Below are 25,689 nucleotides of genomic sequence, written 5' to 3' on the forward strand. Positions count from 1 at the left end.
GAGAGCCTTAAGTGTTTTTTAGATTTTTGTTGTTTATTAGTGTTTTAGCATAAAAGTAAAGTATGGTCTAAGTGGACAAAAAGAAAATAGCGGAAACATAAACATAGCGTCCAAATGGACAAAGAGAAAATAGCGGAAAATAAATGTCCAAATGGACAAAGAGAAAATGGCGGAAACATAAATATGATGAAATGATAAAATAAAGCATAAAGCAAAATATAAAGAGCAATATAATAAAGTGCGGAAATTAAAGTCAATTGTTAGATGTTAAAGATAACCATCTTGAAACTTGTCAAGTATGTTATCAAAGTTAGTAATAAAGATCGATGGTGAGTGAAGGATGTTCTTGGATTTAAATTCAATAGAAATTTATCAAAAGCTTGATAAAATCATAGCGACTACACGATAAACCTCCATAAGTCTTAAATCAACCGCATAGAATTCTCTTCCATGTTTGATCTTTTTTTTATTCGGGACACGAAATATTATGTTATGTTAAGCAGATCGCCAAGTGATTTATATAGAAATCACCCTACAACGAGGCCGGTCAAAACATTATGTGATAATGCATGCAAGAGAAGCGATATGTAGATCACTCTCCAAAAGCAATACCGCACGAAAATAAAAAAGGTAATGATCTAGTCTTTACCAAGAATCCATAAGAATTCTCAAGGTATTAAGACTTTCATCGATCAAAAGAAAAAAAAGAAGGAGAATAAGAATAAAATGCATAAAATAAAATCAACTCACACTATCATTAATATCATTCATCTAATATTATGGATTTGGTCATTACAAACCTATCAACATCTTAGATCCAATGATATTAATGAAGTGAAGGAAGAAGGAAGCCAAACAAGCATAAAAAAGCAAAAAAAAAAAACACATTTTATCCTAGGGGAAATCGATTTACCTAAGGAGGAAATCGATTTCCTAAGTGCAAGTTTTCAAATCTGGCGCAAAAAACAGAGTAGAAATCGATTTCGCTCTGGAGGAAATCGATTTCCCGCGCAAAGTTTAAAAAAAATAGCATTATGAAGCATAAAACTTGATTTAAACCAACATACAAACACCTTATGATCACATATCAATTGGAGCACGAAATTTCCATCAATTCACTATCAAATCGAACCAATATAGCATCAAAGATGCATTGAACATAAGCAACCAAGATCTACATCTTAGAGTTTAGGAATTTACCAATTCTTGAACCAAATGTTGAAGTAGCTTCAAGAACAAGCACAAAATGTGTAGATCCTTCAAAATTGGAGATAAACAAACAAATAAAAGAGTGAAATGTAGGAGGTTTAGTTCAAAACTAGCAAGATTCAATGTGAATCTCACTGATTCTATGAAAATGAACTTTGGGTGAGGGTTTTGGAAAGAGTGAGAAATGAATTTGCAAAAACTTTTTTGGCTCTCCAAGCTTGAGAAATGGGGGAGTAGAGATCTATATTTATAGGATGGGAGCAAGAGTAGTGGCAATTTGGTCTTTTTGCTCTTGGTTAATTAACTTGTGTTTAATTGGTGTTTAAATGGTATTTAAATGGTAAAAATGGTAAAATGGGGTTAAAAAAGGTTTAATGAAGGGAATCAATTTTGATGAGGTGGAAAATTGGTAAAATGACAAAATGATCAAAGAAAATTGGTGCCAAAATGATGTCATGCTTCCCTCCTTATATTTTTTTGAATTTCGCCCCAGGGAAATCGATTTCCCTCATGGGTAAATCGATTTCCATAGTGAAATCTTCAAAAATCTGTTTTCTTGCACTGTTTTGATTTTTGCCCGATCTTTTACCTGTAAAATATGAACAAAATAGACAAAATACATATTTTTGGATTTTGGTTAGTATAAAACAAATAAAAAGCCAAAAGTGCTTGATGATTCCCCTCAGAGATAAACACAGTATCAAGAATAGAACTTCACAATAGTGCTCTTGATTGATGATTAAAATGCAATTGATGTATGATCTTAGTGTCAAAAATTGGGGTACGACAGAAGTCACTTGAGCATATGAGAAAGTTTGAGCCACCTTGTGAGCCACAAAACCCTAGTTTGTCTGAGCTCCTTGATCAGTCACATATCTTGTGAAACAAGCAACAAGCAAACACAATTTTTTGTATATTTTGGTTAGCAAAATGATGCATAAATGATTTATGAATGATGATAATGATGATCACACTCTTTGAGATTCAATGCAAATGAGGTGGGATCTCAGGGTCAAAATTGGGGTACAACACTCTTCTAGCCTCTATTCTCTTTTCCAAAATACGTACTGTAAACTCTTCCACTTCTCACCTCTCATATTTTAAAGAAAAACCTAATTATTCCATTTAGGTTATTTCATACTACCTCCAACTTACTCTTACAACCACCACATTACCCTTATTTTCTCTACTACTTCTAATTTCTTTTATTTTAATTTTTAAATCTAATTCCTAATAATTCTACCACCCCTTATTATTTTATTAATTAAAAATAGCTATTAAAACTAATTACTTATAATTATTCTATTATCTTAATTCTATTTATTTAATTAAATAAATAGAACTATGGTCCACCAACCCCAAACATCACATAAAATTAGGGGTGGAAAAATGGCATGTCCGCTTCGTTTAGATCCGTTCTGCAAAATCCCGCAAGGAAACGAGGCGGGACAGTCATAGGTGAGGGTGCGAACTTAAAACCTTGGTCCGCCCTGCAAAAAAGTGACGGCGGGGCGGGTTAAACCCGCGAACACTACATATTTAAGCCTAAAAATACATAATTTATGTTAATTCTCGTGCCCGCATAAAAAACGGGGCGGAACGGTCACATTAGAGGGTGAGGGTCTAAAATCATGGCCCGCCTCGCACAAAAGTGCGGACAAAACAGACATGCCCAACGGGTCGGACCCGTTTTGCCACCCCTACATAAAATATAGATTTCACCAAACATCAAGTCATAGCACAGAAAAATCATTTAAATCCAAAATCAATTAAATAAACGATTTAAAGAAAATAGAGTGTTACAACACGCATCTGAATCAACCATCGGTTCCAATTTTTCACACTATACACTGGCAAGTTTGTGTTCAAACCATCATTTCCTCAGTTCATCTTCATTTTGTGTGTAAATCTCTCAATTCTCTTCAAAGCTCGTGTTTATCCTACACTGAGAATCGAGAAATCATGATTCTATTTGATTTCACACTTAAATTTAGGGTGAATCAAAGAAACAAAATCACACTCACTACGCTCGTACACTCACTACGCTCGCACACTCATGTTTCCTTAAATCGAAATCGAGACTTTAAACACCAATTTGTTAGAATCAACTGTGAAACTCCACTGATGCGCACACACAATTGAGAGAGAGAGGGGGAGTGAAATGATTGAAACAAAAATAAAAAACTCACACTTGCGTTAATTCTCTAACTAAAGAACAAATGTTGGGTATAGTTAATAAAATCCTTACTCTTATCTGTCAAGTGAAATTCAAATGTACATCTAACGAGATATAAAATGAAAATTAATAATACTTAACCGTAATTATTTTAAGTAAAACAATAAATAAGAGTATGAATTACTAACAATAATAACCTCAAATTTAAATATCATTTTTGAATGGTTAACATCTAAGGGTGTCTTTGTTTAAATAATTGTTACTTGGTTTAATTGTGATTAAAGCTGGATTTAATAAATTGTGTTTGTTTGAAGTGGAAAATGTGGAATTATAAGTTTTATTAATGTTAGTAATTATTATTTAATTAAATTATTATTATGTACAATCCCTAAAATCTCTAGAAGGATTACCGTCATAATTCAAATCCAAAACCCTATATTTTTCGTTTCATAATTTTTCTGGTTGTGCGAGGATTCTTATGCCACTGCAAAATTGAATCGATCATGGATCACTCACCCTCACCACTGCCAGTGAAAAAAGAACCCTCAGAACTAGATTCATTGAAGAGAAAATCTCGTTCAGAAAGCAATGATGAAAATAAGAAGAAGAAGCCAGCCCCAAACCTTGATGATATCAAGCCACAAAAGATGAATACTGGTGAGTCCTCGAGAAGCTTATGTGGTATATGCTTTAATTCCAAATCAGATCCTGATATGTTCAAAATCAATACTTGCAACCACTCATTTTGCGTTGATTGCATTTCCAAATACATGGATTCTCAAATAACCAACAAAGTGGTTAAAGTGACTTGTCCAAATCCAAATTGTTATACGAAATTGAAGCCGGAACATTTGGTAAATATCATGTCTAGAGAATTTCTTGATCGATGGGAATTCGCAAAGTATAAGTCTAAAATTCCGTTGGAGCAGAAGACTTATTGTCCATTTGAGGATTGTTCTATTTTGTTGGTGAAAGAGGATTCCGGCGGAGAAGTTGTTGTGACGAGCTGCGAGTGTCCATATTGTCATAGATTATTCTGTGCACAGTGTAGGGTTCCATGGCATGCTGAGAAGAGTTGTGAAGAATTTCAAAATTTGAAAGTTCCTAAACAAGAACAAGAAATTGGAGGGTAAAATTTTGAAGTTGATTCCACCATTTTAGAGGTAACTAACTCTTCATACATTTTGAATTATTTTATATTTATACAATCTCTGATAATTTCTCAGGTTAAAAAAATTGTTTCAATTCCTAGATTAATTTTTGTTTGTTTTGAGTCTTGAGTTATATTGGTTTCTTCCAAAGGTTTACTCAAATAAATAGTCAAAATGGTATATATGTATTGATATGTATTGATTTGTCATATAATTGTCAAAATGGAATGTATTGGTGGTAATCATATTGTTCTATAACAAAAACAAATATAATTGTTAGATTATTTGGTATGATAGTCGTGGTTTTATAAAGCGGTCCGCGGCCGCAAAAACGGCTGCGATTGCGACACTTTTTAAAAATCTGATGCCAGTTATAGCTAACTAACATGCGAGTCAAGATCCTCTCCTTTTCCTCCTTTTCCATTTGTTCATTATTAAAATTTTCAAAATATAAATGTAATAATGTGGCAATTGGTGCAAATAATAAAGTGACAAAAGTTATTGGAAAAGTTCAGACTCAATTCTATAACTAATTTGTTTGAGGTTATTATTGGCTAAGCTCCATTTGACTATATCTAGGTGTATATATTTTCAATGGAAGTCTAGAATTAAGGTTCTAAAAATTGGATCGGTCGTCGATTCGACATGGTCATGGGTTCTAGGGTTAATTGGTTGAACCACGAGATTATTGTTTAAACTGCATGATCTAATAGGATTAAATAGAATGACTTGGTTAAATAACATGATTTCTATGGCAAAATGTATAGCTGATAAATCGGATGGAATCAGATGACCGAGTCTCGAAAAAGTAGGTGACAAGTGAACTACAAATAAATACATAAATTACAAAAAAAACATATAAGACGAAGACGGCGGGAGTGACTACGACAAAGTTGGAGGACTAGGGTTTCTAAAGTTGTGTTTTAGTTTTTTATTCTGTCTTATTTCTCTCTCTTCTATTTTAATAATTTAATTATACAAAAACAAAACAATGTGATTTTAAATCTCACTTTTTAAAAAAGACTTTGAACTGCACGATTTTAAAAAAATCGTGGTGGATCACCCTTTTTTCGGTTTTGGTTGGTATGTATTGTTTCCATAGCATATCGAACTTGTTATCACTGATTTCCAATTCAATCGGACGGTTTGTTTCGGTCTGATTTTTAAAACACTGTCTCGAATTGTGCACCTTTAACTATCTCTGATTAAGTCATTGAAAAACTCACTACTTTGAAAAGATCATCTTCTATTTATGAGCATGGTTCAACTAGTTAAATCTATTATCCTTGACAGACTGCTTAACAGCGTCAAAATATATGCATGGCATGCAACTTTGCTAAACTAGATGGATACCTGCATTAGAAACTTTGTATGATATGTAATATAGATACTAAAAAAATTAAAAACTTTGTAGGAAAATCGATATCTTGTGTGTTGTTTTGTAGTTTTCCATTAGAAAAAGAATTGTGTGTTTTATTCTGTTGCAAATTTGGAATAATTATAAAAAAAATTGAACAAATTATAGTAGACTTGCAAAATGAAATTCTGCTATTTATTTTTTCATCCAATGTCAAGGAAATATAGGTAGCAGTCATGGGAGTTGAGAGTTGTGACTCTCTTTATTTGTGTAAAAAATGGAGAATTTGAATATTATTATTATTATTATTATAATTTTAGTGTATAAAATCAGATAAATATTAAATATGTCATTTATTTTAAATGCGTCTATATATTTAAAACCATAATATTTTTGTGAGAAATAGGGAAAATTGTCGCTGATGGAAAAGTACAATTCAATTGTCACTTTATTTATTATGATTGTTTATGTAAATCATAAAATACAATGGTTCAATTTTAAAGGACAACTTTTTTGGTCAGCGGTTTGTTGGGTTATCGGAATTTGTAGGAACAAAATTTTGTTTGAGAAGTTAAGTTTAAGACAGATACATATGGATGGTCAGATCAATATTTTGTATTGGCTAGAGAGTGGTTCTTGGCCAAGACGAAGAAAGTTGATCTTGTTTGGTCAGAATGGTTTGTCAATCAAAACCTTGTCTATTGTAATTTCCACAGTTTTTACCTTGTCGGTTTCCATTGTTTGTTAACGGTCAAGTATCCTTTGTACTTAATTTTAATAAAATTTCTCATTGCTTATAAAAAAAGATAAATTTTTCAAAGCAAAAACTAACTCTAAATTAGTAGTAATTTATTCAATGTTTATAACACAGATGGCAGCAATGCTGGAAGCGCATGAGAAAAGCATACAAAGGAAAGGAAGTTTGGCAAGATTGTTAATTTTTTTTTATGTTCTGATGTTACAATCAATTTTATTTTTGGTATAGGTTTTCTAGCAAAAAGTTGGTACATATCATAATCATCAGTATTGCTGTAGTTTTTTTATATTGGCTTAAGGATAGTTTATATTGATACTACTTTCCTTTCATTTGCTATTATATATTGACACAGGGCTTACAAAATATCATTTATATTGATACTACTTTCATTTCATTTGCTAGTATTATATATTGACACAGGGCTTACAAAATATCATTTCAACTTTAAGGTGAAATATGTTAAGAGAAAAATATGGGTTAGCTAAAACGGCTGATTTATTTTTTTCAAATATAGTGTTTTTAATTTAATTTCAAATTTATAGTGAACAACTTTTGATTAATGATATAAATTGAGTTTGTTTTTTTTAAAAAACAATTATTGTAATATGCATAGAATAATAATAAGATATTAGTTCTAACACTTTGTTGGGGAACGGGTGTTTGCAAGTTTTTTTAAAGTTAAATAATCTTTCACGTTGATTGAATAAGGAAGAATACAAATTTATTCAAATAATTGATAGACTAAATTACTCATATTTATACTGCTAATTATTTACGTGAGTTTCTTCTGTCTTAAGTTGTCCTCAAATAATTGATTGACTAAATTATTCATATTTGTCCTAATTATCCACCTGAGTTTCTTCCGTCGATGCCTAAATAAATAACATTAAATTATTATTTATATTTATAATTATTATAATTTAAGAGTTTTTCTTTGAATATATTAATATACAATTTATTTATATTATTTATGTTTTTCGATTATATTAGAGTAGTATAAAGCTTTATCACCGAAATTAAATAGTTAATTTTAATGTTAAATAAAAACATGATTTAAATAATTTTCTTTTATAAAAATTAAACCGAAAATATAATTGAGAATGTAATAAACATAAAATAAAAACCTAAGACAATCCATAATAACAACCCATTCGTATAAAATGTCTCTCACATAAGTGATCTAATTCTATTTATTTCACCGATTCTTTTAGTTGCAAATTTTTTAAAATTAAAAAATCATTTTTTTAAATGATAACTCCAAAAACTAACAAAATACTCTCATTTATACTATTACTTTGTTTTATTATCATATTTTCTCACATTGTAAACCAAAGAAAAGAAAAAGACAATGAAATAATTTATAACATGTATTATAGTTATAAAAATTAAAATTAATATCAAATATCAAAAAGAGAAAAATAAGAAAAGCAAAAAAAAACACCATTAAATTTATATATTTTTCAACAATATATGAAAAAGCAAACATTAACTAAAAAAACCAATAATTTTTTTTTTTTTTGCTATTCGCACCGGTTTCGACCCACCACAGGTGGACCACTAATCCGGCTCGTGCGTAGAGGCATGCGCACTGGCCAAGCAAGGTAAAACCAATAATATTATGAATAAGAGAAAATTGAAACTTAAAAACAAAAATAAGGTACAATAATATATATTTATAAATGTTTAAGAAGAAAAAATTGTGATGCTGTAACAACATAATAATGAGATGGAGTAACATAAATATGAAGTTATGTGTGCGAATTAGATGGAGAAACATAAACATGAAAAGTGTGAGAATTAAATTAAATTAATTTTTGTGATGCTGCAACAACATGAGAATGAGATGGAGTAGTATAAGTATACAATTATGTGTGAGAATTATATGTTCTAGCATAAACATGGATAGATAGATGGGGTGAGTGAGGTTGGCTATAGGGTGAAGTTAATGAAGAGTAATGAGATAGGTGGTTAATTGAAATTAATTAATTAAAAAATATATAATAATTTAAAAGTATAATGAAAACAAATTGTTTTTTTTTTACAAAAACAAAGTTAACTTCTTTTATTAATCAACAAAGATTCAATACAAGGAGAAATAACATTAACATTACTACGCCTAGACCAAGAATTGGTCGCCTTTGCTAACGAATGGAAAACCATATACGCCTGACATTTAATAAACTTCACCTCAAAATTGGGAAAAAATGGTAGCATGTTGTTAATAGAAGAAATAATACGACTAAATTTGGAGCAACCGACATGATTAGAATGAATAGCTTTCACCACCACTTGAGAGTCACTTTCAAAAGTCACATGCTATCCCTGTCTCCTTCCACCCTTCAATCTCGTTGATTCGCCTGATGGTTCCTCCATACTCTATATCCCGTACAGACACTATACTCACCGTCATGTTCCTCTTTCCAAATCATAAAGTCTTCTACCACCTCCCCCACCAATGGAACATTATGATATCTTCTTTTACTACATGATCAAACAATGAAAATACAGTTTGCACGCCCCATTGTTTACTATTAGGCAAAAATAGATTATTAACATGGATATCATACACACCTGTAAGTTGAGGTCCATATATGCACCCTATTTTTTCTTTCTCAACCAAGGTTCTCTCATAACATTAATTTTGCTACTATCACCTATACTCCATCTGAACCTAAGCAGTAAGACATCTCTAGATTTCTAAATACTACTCCAAACGAATCTTTAGTTATTACCAAGATTAGCTTCTAAGAAAGATGAACTAGGAAAATACCTTGCTTTGAAAATTTTAGAAACCAAAGTATGAGTTTTCGTTAACATATGCCACCCTTGTTTGGCTAACATGGCCAAGTTAAATGCCCTGAAGTCTCTGAAACCCATTCCCCTCCTTTTTAGAGCAAGATAAATATTCCCACGCCATCTACCTTAGTCCTTTATTATTGGTTCCTCCTCCCCACCAAAAAGCATTCAACATCTTCTCAATATCATTTATCATTGTATTAGGATAAGGTAAGCAGTCATAATATAAGAAGGTGTAGATTGTAAAATAGATTTTATCATCACTTCTTTCCCCACTTTAGACAAGGACCCACCTCTCCAAGAATTGATTCTTTTTCAAATACGATCCTTAATAAAAGCAAATGTCTCCTTATTGCTTCTCCCAATCATCGAGGGAAGCCCTAAATAAGTACATGTACCATAAACATGGCGAAAATCCATAATTTTAGAAATATCCTCTTGGGCTGGTATACTGATGTTTCGACTAAAGAAGACTTCAAATTTACTCAGGTTTATCTCTTGGCTTGGCGCAAGATTATAGATCTTAAGAAGCTCCACGAGGTGTGTCACCTTCGATATATTTGCCCTGCAACAAAGAAAACAATCGTCAGCAAAAAGCAGATGGGATTCATGTATCTAAGAAATCGAAATATATATAATTCAAGTTCAGTTTATTTAATTTTAGTTTTTTTCCTTATATTTCAAATCCTACCCTTTTATTATTATTAATCCAAAGGATAAGATAAATTTCATAAAAAATTCATGTGTTAGTTTTTAATGGAATATATCTTAATCTTTAGATTAAGAATAATAAACGAGTTGGATTTAGTGTCATGACACCTTGGTGTCAATTGATCATAAGCTATATATATATATATATATATTGTCAGTATTATTCGTTTAGATTTGATTTTTTCATGCATATCTTATATATACAAGGCACAATAATATGTATTTACCAATGCCTGAGAAAAAAAATTGTGATGCTGCAACAACACGAGAATGAGATGGAGTAACATAAATATAGTTATAAGTGAGGATTAGGTAGAGAAGCATAAACATGAAAAATGTGAGAATAAAGTTATTTTTTATGATGCTGCAACAATATGAGAAAAAGGTGGAGTAACATAAATATGGAGTTATTTGTGAGAATTAGCATAGAAGCATAAACATGAAAAGTATGAGAATAAAATTAATTTTTGTGATGTTGCAACAACGTAAGAATGAGATGGATTAACATAAATATGGAGTTATGTGTGAGAATTAGATGGAGTAGCATAGATATGGAATTAAGTTTGAGAATAAAATAACGTTTATTAAGAAAATAAAAAAAAATTATGTGTGATTGAGATAATGAAGAATAACGTGACTAGATAGATGGGGTGGGTGAACTTGACTATGTAATGGAGTTAATCAAGAGTAATGAGGTAGGTGGTTATTTGAAATTAATTAATTAAAAAAAATTATAAATTAAATATATGACAATTTAAAAATATAATAAAAATAAATTGTTAAAAATGTATATAAAACAAATAGTAATAGTTAGATTATTTGGCATGCATGCCGGTTAGCTAACTAACACGCGAGGCAAGATTTTCTTCTTTTTCTCCTTCTTCATCTTGTTTGTTATCAAAATTTTGGAAATATAAATGTAATAATGTAACAATTGGTAAAAATAATAATGTGGCAAATGCAAAGTTATTGTTTAAGTTCATACTCAATTCTATAACTAGTTTTTTGGGGACATTACTGGCTCAACTCCATTTGACTATCTAGGTGAAATCTATTTTCAATGGAAGTTTAGAATCAACATTTTAAAAATCAGATCTGGCGTCAACTCGACATGGTCATGGGTTCTAAGGTTCATTGGTTGAATCACGAGATCATTGTTTAAACTGCATGATCTAATAGGATAAAACAAAATGACTTAGTTGAATAACATGATTTCTAAAGCAAAATGTATAGCTGATAAATCGGGTTGAATCAGATGACCGAGTCTCTAAAAAGTAGATGACAAGTGAAGTACAAATAAGTATATATAATGATTTGAAATACAAACTTTAAGAATAAAATTACCTTAGGTTTGAAAAATAAACTGTGGTTTTGCTCTCCTCCTTGTCACAAAAGCCTAGATTAAAGAGATCAATTTCTTTCTTCTAAGCAGCTTAATCGGCCGGTTAGATCCAGTCTGATTTTTAAAACACTACTTAGAATTGTTCACCTTCAAGCTATCTCAGATTAAGTCATTGCAAAATTTGACACTTAAAAAGAATAATTTGCTATATTATTACTCATTGGACACTCAATTTTTCAAAGTTGAAACTAACTCTAAATTAGTAGCAGTTTATTTAATGTTAAACAGATGGCAACAATGTTATCTGTTTAACATTAAATAAATTGCTACTAATTAAATTAATTTTTGTGATGCTACAACAACATGAGAATGAGATGGAGTAGTATAAGTATACAAATATGTGTGAGAATTAGATGTAGTAGCATAAACATGAATAGATAGATAGGGTGAGTGAGATTGGCTATAGGGTGAAGTTAATGAAGAGTAATGAGATAGGTAGTTAATTGAAATTAATTAATTAAAAAATATATAATAATTTATAAGTATAATGAAAACAAATTTTTGTTTTTTACAAAAACAAAGTTAACTTCTTTTATTAATCTACAAATATTCAATAGAAGGAGGAATAACATTAACATTACTACGCCTAGACTAAGAATTGACCGCCTTTACTAACAAATGGGAAACCATATTCGCTTGGCATTTAATAAACTTCACCTCAAAGTTGGGAAAAAATGGTAGCATGTTGTTAATGGAAGAAATAATACGACTAAATTTGGAGCAGTCGACATGATTAGAATGAATAGCTTTCACCACCACTTGAGAGTCACTTTCAAAAATCACAAAATTCAAGCTTATATCAATGCCACTTTGGATCGCCTATTTCAGAGCTACAGCTTCTGCCTTATTGATGGGCAAGAGACCAACATCCCAAGCTACACTTGCAGTGATAAATCTACCCATACTATCCTGCACACACCAACTTCTGTTAGTTGTCCTAAGATGATTGTTAAAGCCCGCATCGACATTACACTTTACCCATCCTTCGTTTGGTGGATTCCATACTACATGAATATGACACTCGTTGTGACCTCCATTATCCTCACGAGCTGAATATCAATCTTGCCAACTGCAGTAAGCTTGGATACCTACTATCGATATCTCCTCCCGATCAATGTTCCAAACCACATAAATTTTAAACTTCCAAAGAGAGTCAATTAACACTGCAAACCAACCAGTATCTCGACCGTCCTTTTTTCTACAAATGTCAAGAATAATGGATTTAGCATCATGAAAAGAATGTAAGCGTGGCTCTATAATAGGAGACAAACCTGCTTCCCGCCAACATTGTTTAGTAATCATACATCCAAAAAACACATGCCAATCATCTTCCTCTTCAAATTCCCAGATTTAGAAAATGGAATGGCATTGGGCATAATGTTGTCGAAGTCTAATACTTGTCGGTAAACACCCCCTACAAATTCTCCATAAAAGATGTTTTATTCTAGGAGGGACCATGATGTTCCACATGCTCTCCTTGTCTCCTTCCACCTTAGTCCTTTATTATTGGTTCCTCCTCCCCACCAAAAAGCATTCAACATCTTCTAAATATCATTTATCACTGTATTAGGAATAAGGTAAGCAGTAATAATATAAGAAGGTGTAGATTGTAAAATAGATTTTATCATCACTTCTTTCTCCACATTAGACAAGGACCCACCTCTCCAAGAATTGATTCTTTTCCAAATACGATCCTTAATAAAAGCAAATGTCTCCTTATTCCTTCTCCTAATCATCGAGGGAAGCCCTAAATAAGTACATGTGCCATAAACATGGCGAAAATCCATAATTTTAGAAATATCCTTCTGGGCTGGTATACTGATGTTTCGACTAAAGAAGACTTCAGATTTAGTCAGGTTTATCTCTTGGCCTGACGCAATATCATATATCTTAAGAAGCTCCATGAGACGTGTCATCTCCGATATATTTGCCTTGAAAAAAAGAAAACAATCGTCATCAAAAAGTAGATGGGACACACTAGGTGCCCCCTGCAAACTTGGACACCGTGAAGGTCCCCTCGGGAAATATATATATATATATATATATATATATATATATATATATATATATATATATATATATATATATATATATATATATATATATATATATATATATATATATATGTGAGTTGATTCATGTATCTAAGAAATTGAAATATATATAATTCAAGTTCAGTTTATTTAATTTTAGTTTTTTTCCTCATATTTCAAATCCTACCTTTTTATTATTATTAATCCAAAGGATAAGATAAAATTTCATAAAAAAAAAATTCATGTGTTAGTTTTTAATGGGATATATCTTAATCTTTAGATTAAGAATAATAAACGAGTAGGATTTAGTATCATGACACCTTGGTGTCAATTGATCATAACTTCATAAGCTATATATATATATATATATATATATATATATATATATATATATATATATATATATACACACACACACACATACATATAGAACATAGTTACGTAATCTTAGTGAAATATCACAGTTGTGATTACAGCTTTCTAGAAGCAAAACAATACACTGTCAACAGAAGTTACGTGGTAACCGAGTCCTTGAGAGACCAGTTGGATCAGAACTCTCAAGAAGTCTAGGACTAGTTGAGTCTTAGAAGATTGGTTAGTCACAAACAACTGGTTTGTGCGGGATTGTTAGTCACCAGCAGTTTGGCTCGTGCATTGTATTGTGAGTCACGGCAGTTGGTCGTGCAAGTGTAATCAGGTTTTGATTATAGTGGATTAAGACCTTTGTTGAGAGAGTCAAATCAACTTGTTGAGGGTGGACTGGAGGTAGCCTTATTGAGAAGGTGAACCAGGATAAAAATAACTGTGTTCTAACTATCTTTCCTTCATAAAATTTTTTAAAACCCACTTATTCAACCCCCTTCTAAGTGTTTTCTCAACCTTCATATATATATATATTTACCAATGCTTGAGAAAAAAATTGTGATGTTGCAACAACATGAGAATGAGATGGAGTAACATAAATATAGTTATAGGTAAGAATTAGATAGAGAAGCATAAACATGGAAAATGTGAGAGTAAAATTAATTTTTGTGATGCTGCAACAATTTGAGAAAAAGATGGAGTAACATAAATATGGAGTTATGTGTGAGAATTAGACAGAGAAGCATAAACATGAAAAGTATGAGAACAAATTTATTTTTGTGATGTTGCAACAACGTGAGAATGAGATGGATTAACATAAATATGGAGTTATGTGTGAGAATTAGATGGAGTAGCATAGATATGAAATTAAGTTTGAGAATAAAATAATGTTTATTAAGAAAATAAAAAAATTATGTATAATTAAGATAATGAAGAATAACGTGAATAGATAGATGGGGTGAGTGAACTTTGAAGGATAGAAAAACACTTAGAAAGGAGGGGGATTTGAATAAGTGTGACTTTAAAAACTCTTAAGATAAAAACAATTGCACAATGATTTTTATCCTGGTTCGTTGTTAATGAAACTACTCCAGTCCACCCCCTTAGAGTGATTTACCTCACCTGAGGATTTAATCCACTAATCAACCTTGATTACAATGGTTTTCCACTTAGATACCCTCTAAGTCTTCTAGAGTATTCTGATCACACCTTGATCACTCTAGGAAATACACTACTTAGAAACTTCTAAGTCTTCTAAAGTCTACTGATCACAACTTGATCACTCTAGGAACCTTTTACAAATCAATGTAAAATAAATGTTTACAAGAGTATACAAATGCTTCTTAAAAAGCTATAATCACAACTGTGATATTTCTCTTAAGTTCTAAGCTTAAATCTCACTAAGATATTACAAGAGTAGTGAGGTTGAAGATAAAGTTTGAGAGCTTTTGAATTAGACAGTGTTTCTGTATTTTGCACAAGAGTTGTGTTATTAGCTTCTCATCAGAACTTCTATTTATAGGCGTTATGAGAAGATGACCGTTGGGAGCATTTAATGCGTTGCGTGATCCGTACAGCTTTGCATTTAATGTTTCACTCTTTTGTCAACTACCTCAAGCCTTGCTTTTCCTGCTTTAACTGACTTTGCCTTTAATAGCTTCTAACGTTCCTTTTGTCAGTCAGCGTAGCCTGTCATCTTGTACTTGCTTCTGATCTGATCTTTGTAGACACAACGTTTGAATATCAGAGTCATTCAGCTTGGTGCAGAGCATCTTCTTGTCTTATGACTTTGAAGTGCTTCTAGCGTGATACCATAAGAACTTCAGTGCTTCTGCTTCTGAACTCAAGTTCTTCTGATGCTTCATAGACCATGTTCTGATTCTGCTTGACCATCTTCTGATGTCTTGCGAGAGCATGTTCTGATGTTGCATACTTGAACCTTTTGAGTCAGTGCTTCTTGCGCTGAATTGTGTATACTCTTTATATATTTCCTGAAATGGAAAATGCATAGGATTAGAGTACCACATTGTCTTATACAAAATTCATATATAATGTTATCATCAAAACTAAGAATATTGATCAGAACAATTCTTGTTCTAACAAACTTGGCTATGTAATGGAGTTAATGAAGACTAATGAGGTAGGTGGTTATTTGAAATTAACTAATTAAAAAAATATAAATTAAATATATGATAATTTAAAAATATAATAAAAACAAATTGTTAAAAATGTAAATAAAACAAATAGTAATAGTTAGATTATAACTGTTAGATTATTTGGCATGCATGCAGGTTAGCTAACTAACACGCGGGTCAAGATTCTCTTCTTTTTCTCCTTCTTCATCTTGTTTATTATCAAAATTTTGGAAATATAAATGTAATAATGTAACAATTGGTAAAAATAATAATGTGGCAAATGCAAAGTTATTGGTTATGTAACATCCCGATTTTTATTAATATTTTTACATCAACTTTATTGAACAACAAGTAAGAGAATGAACAATTCAATAATTTTAGTGGCCACAAATAGCAATTGTTTTTAAATCCTCAGAATAACTTTATACTTCTCATTAGAGATGAATCATTCTTCCTTGATGTCATTCACCTTCAGACCTTGCATACACGATTGTCTTAAGTTTAATACAAAATCCATCAGTCTTTAAGTTAAGAAGATTATAACCAAAACCCTTGATATTCCATCTTGTACTCTTTAGTTGTCCAACGCCTTTAATCTTCCCTTATAGTATAAACAACATAAGTTACAGTTGATACAATGAGACTAGACATCCATTAAAACAATTTTACTGCAGTCAAGTATCTGGAACAGTCAGTACCAAAATACCAAACATCTTAGTTGAAGTTCTAAGAAGGGTATGAGAAATACAGAAAATAACACCTCCCATGAGTTTTAACCACTGCTTGGTTAACCATAGTTGTTTTTGACTTTTAGAGGAAGCCAATAAAAAATAGTCTGTTAAAATTAACATTCCCCATAAGAGACTTCTTTAGTGTAAGTGTTTGATAGAGCTTGAGTTTTCTATTTGATGTTTCAGTATAATGTTAAGACATTTAGACAAACATCAATGACTCAGCTAGCCTTTTGATAGAAACAGCCTTTTGTCATTTGAGTTTCTTCATTGCTTGTTAAATCTTGAAAACTCAACTTCCTCTTAGACTTCCAATTTTCATTCCATAAAAACTTCCTTTAGATGGGATGAACTATCCTTACAAGCTTGATTAGAATATCAAGTATGAAAGTTAATAGATTTCCATCACCCTATAGAATATAGATGGTAGACATACCTTCCTTCTCTTAAACCATAAGATAAGAAATAGTCACCTCCTTCCTTCTTCATGGTTGAAAATATTTAAAGCTAAATGCCTAGATCTTTGAATGAATCAGTTATCTTGTCAGGAGAGAAATCTTCAATATCGGAAACCTTAGAAATCCATATTTCAGTCAAACAATAACCTCTTGGCAAGAAACACAATTAGAACCACCTTCCTGATTAGACCAAGAATTAGAAAATTATAGAGTTGTTCTTGAGATAAGTATGGTATTCTGCTCCACACAGATCCAAGGTCTTCACACCCATATACTTGAATGTTCTGAAATTGATTGATCTATACTCAAATTCCAGCCTTTTCTTGAGTATAGAAGACTTGCTGAAGTAAACACAGATGTACTAGACATTCTGGTCTATCTCCTCAACACCTGATTAGATTGATTTTCAAGGAACATAATTAGAAATCCTTCATCAGAGACCAGGGCATAAGATCCCAAAAGTTGGAAACAACCAAAAATGATCTTATTGATTTTCAAAGATTTGTCACTTTCATGTCAAACCTCTTGAGTAGAGACCAAAGAATCTCCTTCTTGACCATCTTTTATTTTGAACTCTTTTATTCCAACTACAGTTTGATGTGTTTTATGAGTGGACTTGAGAAACTCCCAAGTATCTTGGGTCACAACACAAGTAATGCAGAGAGTTCACCAGTTCCATAGATAATGAAGTTGATTATATCAAAGTGACAAAGAGCCAACTCTAATATTTCCATTTCATCTCTTCAACACCAGGATTCTCCTATCCTGATAATTCTTCAAGATCTGCTGTCCATAGATAGCTGGAATGATAGTACTTCATCCTTCCAACAAGAACAGTAGTACTAGAGAAATACTCCCCGAAGCTCACCCAATGGAGCAGGGTGCCTATTCTGATACCAATTTAAATTTATGCTATAGGAAAAACATGTTAATACTGATGTCTTAACATCATAAAAATGTCAAGACAGATGTTACGACATCTATCTCCAAACTGAACAGATTCATCAAGCTGTGTATGATCCTAAAAAAAGAAAATTGAAGAATGATAAATAACAAAGAAAGTTGTTAATCCAGTTCAGTGCAATAACACCTAATTTGGGGGCTACCAAGCCAGGAAGGAAATCCACTATCAGCAGTATTAGTTCATAGCTGAACAGTCCTAGTTTACAACTTCTCGCCTAATCACTTCCAAGTGCAACTTCTGCCTAGAATTCGACATCAAGACCTGGAAAATCACCATCCCATAACCTAAATCACCTAAGTGATATCTAACAACCCAATTGTAATACGGTGGGAGAATTGACTTTTTATTTTTATTTTGCAAACAAATGTCGCGGTGAGCAAGAGTCGCCACCGACTTTTATTTTATCCAATTAGGAAAGGCTAAAGGAACAGGAAAGACCTTTTTAAAAAAAGATGAGTTCGGGGGGTAGGTTATACAAAGGGAAGGTTTTAGCACCCTTTGTATCCATGGTTATCCATGGGCTCTTAATTGCTTAGCTCACTTTTTGAAATGTTTAAAGGTGTAGTGTGTGTTTAGAAAAACAGTTTACTTTTGAAAATGTCTGAAAAGACAATGTTAAAAAACAGGGTGTGAAAAACATTTGATTTGTTGTGAGCAAGCACTTAAGAGTTACCTACCCTAAGTTCGTAAGGTATTTCCTATTCTAAAGACTTTCCTTGAGCGATAGTACTATCCATACCATATAAGGGCAGGTAGTCCTATACATTGGATGTATTCAGGACATCGAGGGTCATCGTATAGTCATAGGGGCTATCAATACCATAAAGAGGGTAGGAAGTCCTATGAATTGACGAGAATAGTCATTTAAGGCAACAAATAAGGATACCTTAGCGTTCGAATGGACTATCATCATTTAATCGAAGGTAACATCAAGGGACAAGATCATTTTTTGTAGGCAACGTCGAGGGTCATCGAGGGACTATGATCTTTTATGATGATTTTGAATCGAAGGCAACACATGCTAAGGTATCCCTACGCTCGAGGGACTTGACTATCATTGTCGAAAGGCAGCATAAGAGGGGAAACCCTAAAGGTGAGTGAGTGCAAGTGTGTTTGATTTGAGTATTTAATCTTGTGTTTAGGTTAGCTAGCGATTGATTAATTATCTTGCCATACAATCCTAAGCATACATCTAAACATATATAGGAATGCGGAAAGTAAATCCTACGCTATTACATGGCTTCGGGGATTAGGGATACATAACCAAAAATGGGGGATGCGGAAAGTAAATCCTAAAACTATTACATGGCTTTGGGGAAGTTACGTAATAAAAATATGCGAAAAATAAGTAAATGTACAAAGTAAAAGGGAACTGGCTAACGTCCATAAAATAGTACCATTGCTCAGGATAATACCTCGTAATCAAAACAAACTTTTAGTACTGGTATACAAAATGATGATGAAGTGATGGAGCAAATAATATGGACAAGTATTAATTAAAATCGATAAAAGAAAATCTAAAAGTTCAAATTAAATTCTAACAAAACTTAAGTAAAATTAAAACAATATTTTTTTTGGTATTTTAAATATATGAAAGTAAAATAATCAATCTAACAAAACAAAATATTTTTTTTTTGTATTTTTTTGAATGGTAAAGACCTAAAACTAATTAACTAATTTAATTACAATTAAAATTAAATTCAATCAAAATAGTTTATAAAAACAAATTAAACAATTAACTAATAAAGATTAGTGGGCTAGGGTGCATTACTTAGTGGGGGAGGTGTGAATCCATGTCATATACAGCAGATGCTTAAACGGACTGCTTCTAGTTTCATTCAGGAAATACTGTTAACCTTTAAGTTTATTCTCTATAGCTAATACAAGACAAATATATAATTAAATGAATAATAAAAATCTAGATCAAACTTATATCTGCATAATATTTTTTAGAAACAAAAGAACAACCATGTACATTTTAATGTATCTAACCATGAAAGAAAAGCAAAACTATTTATCTTTGAGAATTTCTTTATTTACCTTCTAGCCTTCTTGGTCACCCACACTGAAAAACTCCAAAATACCTCTTTATTTCGAAAATGCATCTCCGAAATCACTTTTTTCTAAAAAAAGTTGATTTCGAAAGTACATTTCCGAAAACATTTTTATAAAAAAAAAAGTGCTTTCGGAAATGCATCTCCGAAATAAATGGGCATTTTGAGACATTTCGGAAACACTTCCGAAATAATAATATTTTCCATCTCTATTATTGTGCTTGATGACCGTTCCATCATCTCCAATACCTCACATAATCTTCAACTCTCATGCACTTCCATCATCTAACCTTCACCAAATACTCAGCACCAAAAACCATAAACTTCCTCCATATCAGCACAAAACCTTACACTTTATTCTCCATACTTCAACTCACCTTCAAAACTAATCCTCACCGTAAACCCATAGCATCTCAATAAACAAATCTGAAACCTTCATTGAATCAACCTTTATTTCACTACCACTCAATCAAATCTGCAGATCCTTTAACTTGCAAGCTTTACGAAATCCTTCAACAACTTCTTCAGCCACTTGCAGTTTCACATCACAAAACTGGTAACGAGAGCTGGAAAACATTATTTCGGAAGTTTGTTTCCGAAACACTAAAAAATTGGTGTTTTCGAAGATGCATCTCCGAAAATACCCCCTATTTGATGTTTTCGGAAATGCACTTCCGAATTCTAGAAAAATCTAGAAAAAAATTTACTTCGGAAATGCATTTCCGAAGTAGGAGTATCTAGGGGTTTTCACTGGGGGTGAACCCCATCGGGGGGTCAATAAAGAAATTCTCTTCTCTTTTGACAAATCACACACAAAAGTGGTCAAAAGGTACCAACTAAAATTATAAATTAATAGCAAAAATGAAATTGGGCTTTCATGAAAGAAACAACAAAGTATCTCTCTTTCCTTCTTTGTTCTACTGAGCTAAATGTTTCTCTGAAAACAACAACGCCATTGTTGGATCCGCGGTGGCCTGTGACGGGTGTGGCGATTTGTTCGCTGGGAAGAACGGTCGGAAACCGCAAGTTCGTCGGCGAAGATGCATGGATGAAGTCGGCGTGGCTGGAAGCGGGTCTGCGAAGGTTGGTTCCGGACGATGTTGGTGAAGATCCGATGGGGACAGTTGAGTCGGCGTAGGAGTTGATTGCGAGCGGTGGTTGTAGCTTGCAGAGGTACGTCGATCGGAGTAGATCGAGAAGGTCGGTGGAGAGCAAACGTTAGAGCCGTGGTTGATCTGTTCTGGACGTCGGTGTTGGCGAATTTTCTTGCGACTTATTCTCCTTCCACTGATGATGTAGTTGCGACTTATTCTCCTTTTCACTCTTATAGATGCTTCCACACCACCGTAAAAAGTGAATTATGTCCATAGTGTTCGAAGAAACATTTCAGACGCACCTTTTTTCACCATTTCTCAAACAAAATTGAAGATGCACCCCTTTTAAATTAAAATTTAATCTAAAGATTCATCTCCGTATGTGAAAAAAGTACGTCTGAAGATGCTTCCTTGTAAACACCATTTATTCAATAACGTGTTGGTAGTCCGAAGATGCATCTCATTACGCTTTCTTTCATTGACTCACGCCAGAACCCATCCCTCTTCCTCCTTCTTCATTTTCTTAAAAAAGTATTAAAAAACACATTTGAGCTCTTCCTCTCCCATCCATTGCATTGAAGCATCAGTGGAGCTCTTTCTCCTTCTTTCCATCATCTCATAATATCGAAACATCTCCTTCTCATCAATCAATTCCATTTTGGTAAGTTTTTCAAAATTTATTTTTTGTTTTGTGTTTTGATTTGTAGTTAGTTTTTAGGATACATTAGATGTTTTAGCCACTTTAGGTAGTAGTGTAAACAAACTTGGTAGGTTAGAGCAACATGCAATGAGTTTTTTTTGGGAGTGTTAGAGTAGAAAATTGGTTTGCCATGGTAGAGCAAAATCGTAGGTTTATAAGCTCGCACCTTTTTTGCGGGACGGACCAAGATTATAAGCTCGCACCTTTAACTATGCCCGCCAGGTTTTTTGCGTGCTTTTGCGGAGCGGGCATGCCTGTTTGCCACCCTTATATATGACCATAAACCACAACATGCAAGCGACTTTTACAGAGATGTGGCACTTAGAGACACCATCTTTCCACCTACCTATAGGCGAAATGACCATCACTTTGGATAACGTTTTATGCCTACTGCATCTTTCATCAGGGAGAATTATTGGACCACAAGAGGATCGGGCGAGAGGAAGGGGTCGACCTGATTGCCAAATTATTGGAGGCTAACCCTGGTAAGGTGCCGGATGAGGCATATTGCACTAGAGGTGATCATGCACGATTTAGCTTTTTGAAAAAGCTTCATAATGATCATGTGAAGGGGCTATGAATGTCAATGATGATGATGATGATGAGAAGGTTGAGTACCACGGACATTGTGTATTTAGGTGTTACCTCTTGTTTTTGGTTAGCACATCCATGTTTGTGGACAAAAGTGCAACATATGTCGATGTGGTATATCTCAAGTACTTCACATACCTGACTGCGATTCATGAGTACAACTGGGGGGCCGCCTGTTTGGTCTACCTGTACTCGAAGCGGGGCGAAGATTGTCTTTGGAAGACAAAGTAGTTTACGGGTTCTTGCACGCTGCTTATGGGTAGAGGATCCATATATGTAGGACTCTTTGAGGATAGTTTTCCCTAGTTGAACCTCTTGGCCTCAATGGTTGCTAAGTTACGAAATGTTGTGCAGTACAGGCGGCGGAAGAGGCATGCGTATTGGGATGTATTGTTTTTTTTTTGGTATTTTTGGACTCCTGTTATGTATGAATTATCTTCTTTTTTAATTAATGTATGAATTTTTACCCTCCTTTAACTTTAATTTTACTTTGATTTTACGTTAATATAAGTTAATGTATGCATTTTCGCCTCACAAAAATGAATGTTTGGACAATGGTGATGTTCTGATGTGAATTAGGGAGGGTTCTGGAGATGCATCTCTGAAATAGTTCCCCTTTGTATTTACCAAGCCTTCAGAAACTTTCAACGGAGATTTCAGAGATTCATCTCCGAATACACTAAAATATCATTTGGAGATGCATTTCTGAACCATATTTTATTCAAAATTGTGGCGGATCTCAGAATAGCGTATTTTGGTTGTGATTTGGGTGCCAAAATAGCGTATTTTAGTTGTGATTTGGGTGCGTCCAGAGATGTATCCGAACGCATGAAGGGCAGTTTTGAATTTTTAAAGGTGTGATATGCTAATATAAAAGCCTATTGAACAATTCCATGCAAGAGATCCAAGGTTCAACCTAACTTATCAAACTTAAGATTGCATTTTTTTTTAAAACGTTATACGCATAAAAATATAAATGATTTATGGGTTTAATGGATATGCACTGCCAGTGTAAATCAGTTTTACACTGTCATCCAATAGAAAACAAATAATTTGCCATGTCATTAAAATTTTTAAAAAATAAAAGTGTGATGGAATTGGATACATGGTTGTGATTGGTTGACAGTGTAAAACTATTTTACACTGTCAGTGCATCACCTCTTTTCTCATGATTTATTTGTTAAAATTAAGTATATTAAGTATTTAACTGTAAATTATTCAATCAAAACTCATGGTAAAATTATAAATCTTTGAATCCTGACAAAACACCTTTGAAATACATAGGTACTGCATAGATTAATAACAACTTAAAATTAATTAATTAAAAATATTTTTAAAATTTTAATATTAACAATACTAATATTAAATTTGAAGTTCTTTCTTATATTTTAATTGGTATAATATATAAAACATTCAGATTCTTTAGTAGTTGGGTATCGGTACCCTTAGTGTTAATTAATTTAAAATTTTAATTTTTTAAAAAATAAAATAATATTAAAAAATGATGTGGCATTGAATATCTTCATTTAATTGAAAGAAGGTACCGGTGCCTAGGGGTGGAAATAGGCCAGGCCCATAACAGGGGCCTACAGGCTAGCCTATATAGGCTCAGGCCAGGCCACACATTATTTTAAAATAGAAAAGGCCTAGGCTTTTTTATAAGCCTATTTAGTTAAAAAGGCTAGGCCTCAGGCCCTAAAAGAAGCCTTTTAAGCCTATCAGGCCGGCCTATTTAAATAAATATAAATACTTTTTTTTATTATCATTATGTTATGTTTTATACTTTGAATTAAAATATATAAATAAAATTTGGTTATCTTGAAGAACTTTTGAAAATAAGATGAAAATGTCTGATGAACATTGTTTTCATAACTTTTCTTAAACAAATAGTCTCTAGAACTTATGCTAAGAGGTAAGTTAAAATAAGTCAATGCAAACAAATTTTTAGTCTATTGGTCTTTTAGTTAGTTAATCTATTTAAACTTTATTTTAATTGCTTATATACATATTTCTAAAACAAATAGGCTTTTATATAGGCTAACAGGCTAACCAGACTTTCGAAAAGGCCAGGTTCGGGCCTAAAAAATAAGCCTACGATAGGCCATAGGCCAGGCTTAGGCTTGAGTTTTTTTGATAGGTCAGGCTTAGGCTTGACCAAGCCTAGCTCGGCCCAGCCTACTTCCACCCCTACGGTGCCCAACTAAATTTAAGAGTATCGGAGTGTTCACATATTATTTACTCCCTTCGTCTCACAATAAGTGTCTTATTTCCTATTTTTATTTGTCTCAAATTATTTGTCCATTTAAAATACCAATGTGATATTTATTTTTTAATTTACTCTTATTTATTATATTTTAATTCATTTAAGTACTTCACTATCTATTATTAATAAGGTTATTTTAGTAAATGATACTCATTTTATCATTGAAATTAACCTAATTAATGATTTTTTTTAAAATGTGAAAATCTCAAAGAAGATACCTATTGTGAAACGGAGGGAATAATAACTACCAATTCAACCTCGATTTGATCTTGATCGAAGCTTAAAATCTTAAACTCTAGTATATTCTAATTCAATATTCGGTCCAATTTTAATTACCTTTATTAAATCATACAAAATGGACACGATGGCACCTTATTTTAATTATAAGAAAAAGTAGTCATGCAAGGAGAATATTTTTCTAATAAATGAGTTTTCTTATTAATTTAATTAATTAGAGTCTTTTATGAACCATTTAATTAATTACTTATTTAACTTTTTTTCATTAATACTTAGAACCGAGGTAGGATCAATGAAAGTTCATTAATTATTCAATGTCTTTTAAAGTGAAACAAAGTTGGTCTCTTTCTTTCATGTGGAATGCAGAATACATGCTCCCAAAGACCCACACTTTGAAAAGATAAACCTTATCATCAAGAAGGATGTGTAAAATACACTACTACATATAATTTAAATTTGACACGGTTAACGGGTAACTAAACAAACATCTCACAAAATATTTGTCAT

General features: G+C 32.4%; 1 protein-coding gene across 1 annotated transcript; it reads left to right on the forward strand.

Moving 5' to 3' along the window:
• The first annotated feature begins 3,859 nt into the window (after positions 1-3,859).
• Positions 3,860-6,824, forward strand: LOC131656422 (E3 ubiquitin-protein ligase RSL1-like). Its single transcript, XM_058926147.1, has 2 exons — positions 3,860-4,548; positions 6,765-6,824. The coding sequence occupies exon 1, from the start codon at positions 3,889-3,891 to the stop codon at positions 4,516-4,518; it is 630 nt and encodes a 209-aa protein (XP_058782130.1). The 5' UTR covers positions 3,860-3,888; the 3' UTR covers positions 4,519-4,548; positions 6,765-6,824.
• The last annotated feature ends 18,865 nt before the right edge of the window (positions 6,825-25,689 follow it).

This window comes from Vicia villosa, linkage group LG3 (assembly GCF_029867415.1).
Source record: "Vicia villosa cultivar HV-30 ecotype Madison, WI linkage group LG3, Vvil1.0, whole genome shotgun sequence".
NCBI lineage: Eukaryota > Viridiplantae > Streptophyta > Magnoliopsida > Fabales > Fabaceae > Vicia > Vicia villosa.

Excerpts from the sequence above, each read along its gene's own strand:
- LOC131656422 (XM_058926147.1), top strand. The coding sequence starts at position 3,889 with ATGGATCACTCACCCTCACCACTGCCAGTGAAAAAAGAACCCTCAGAA.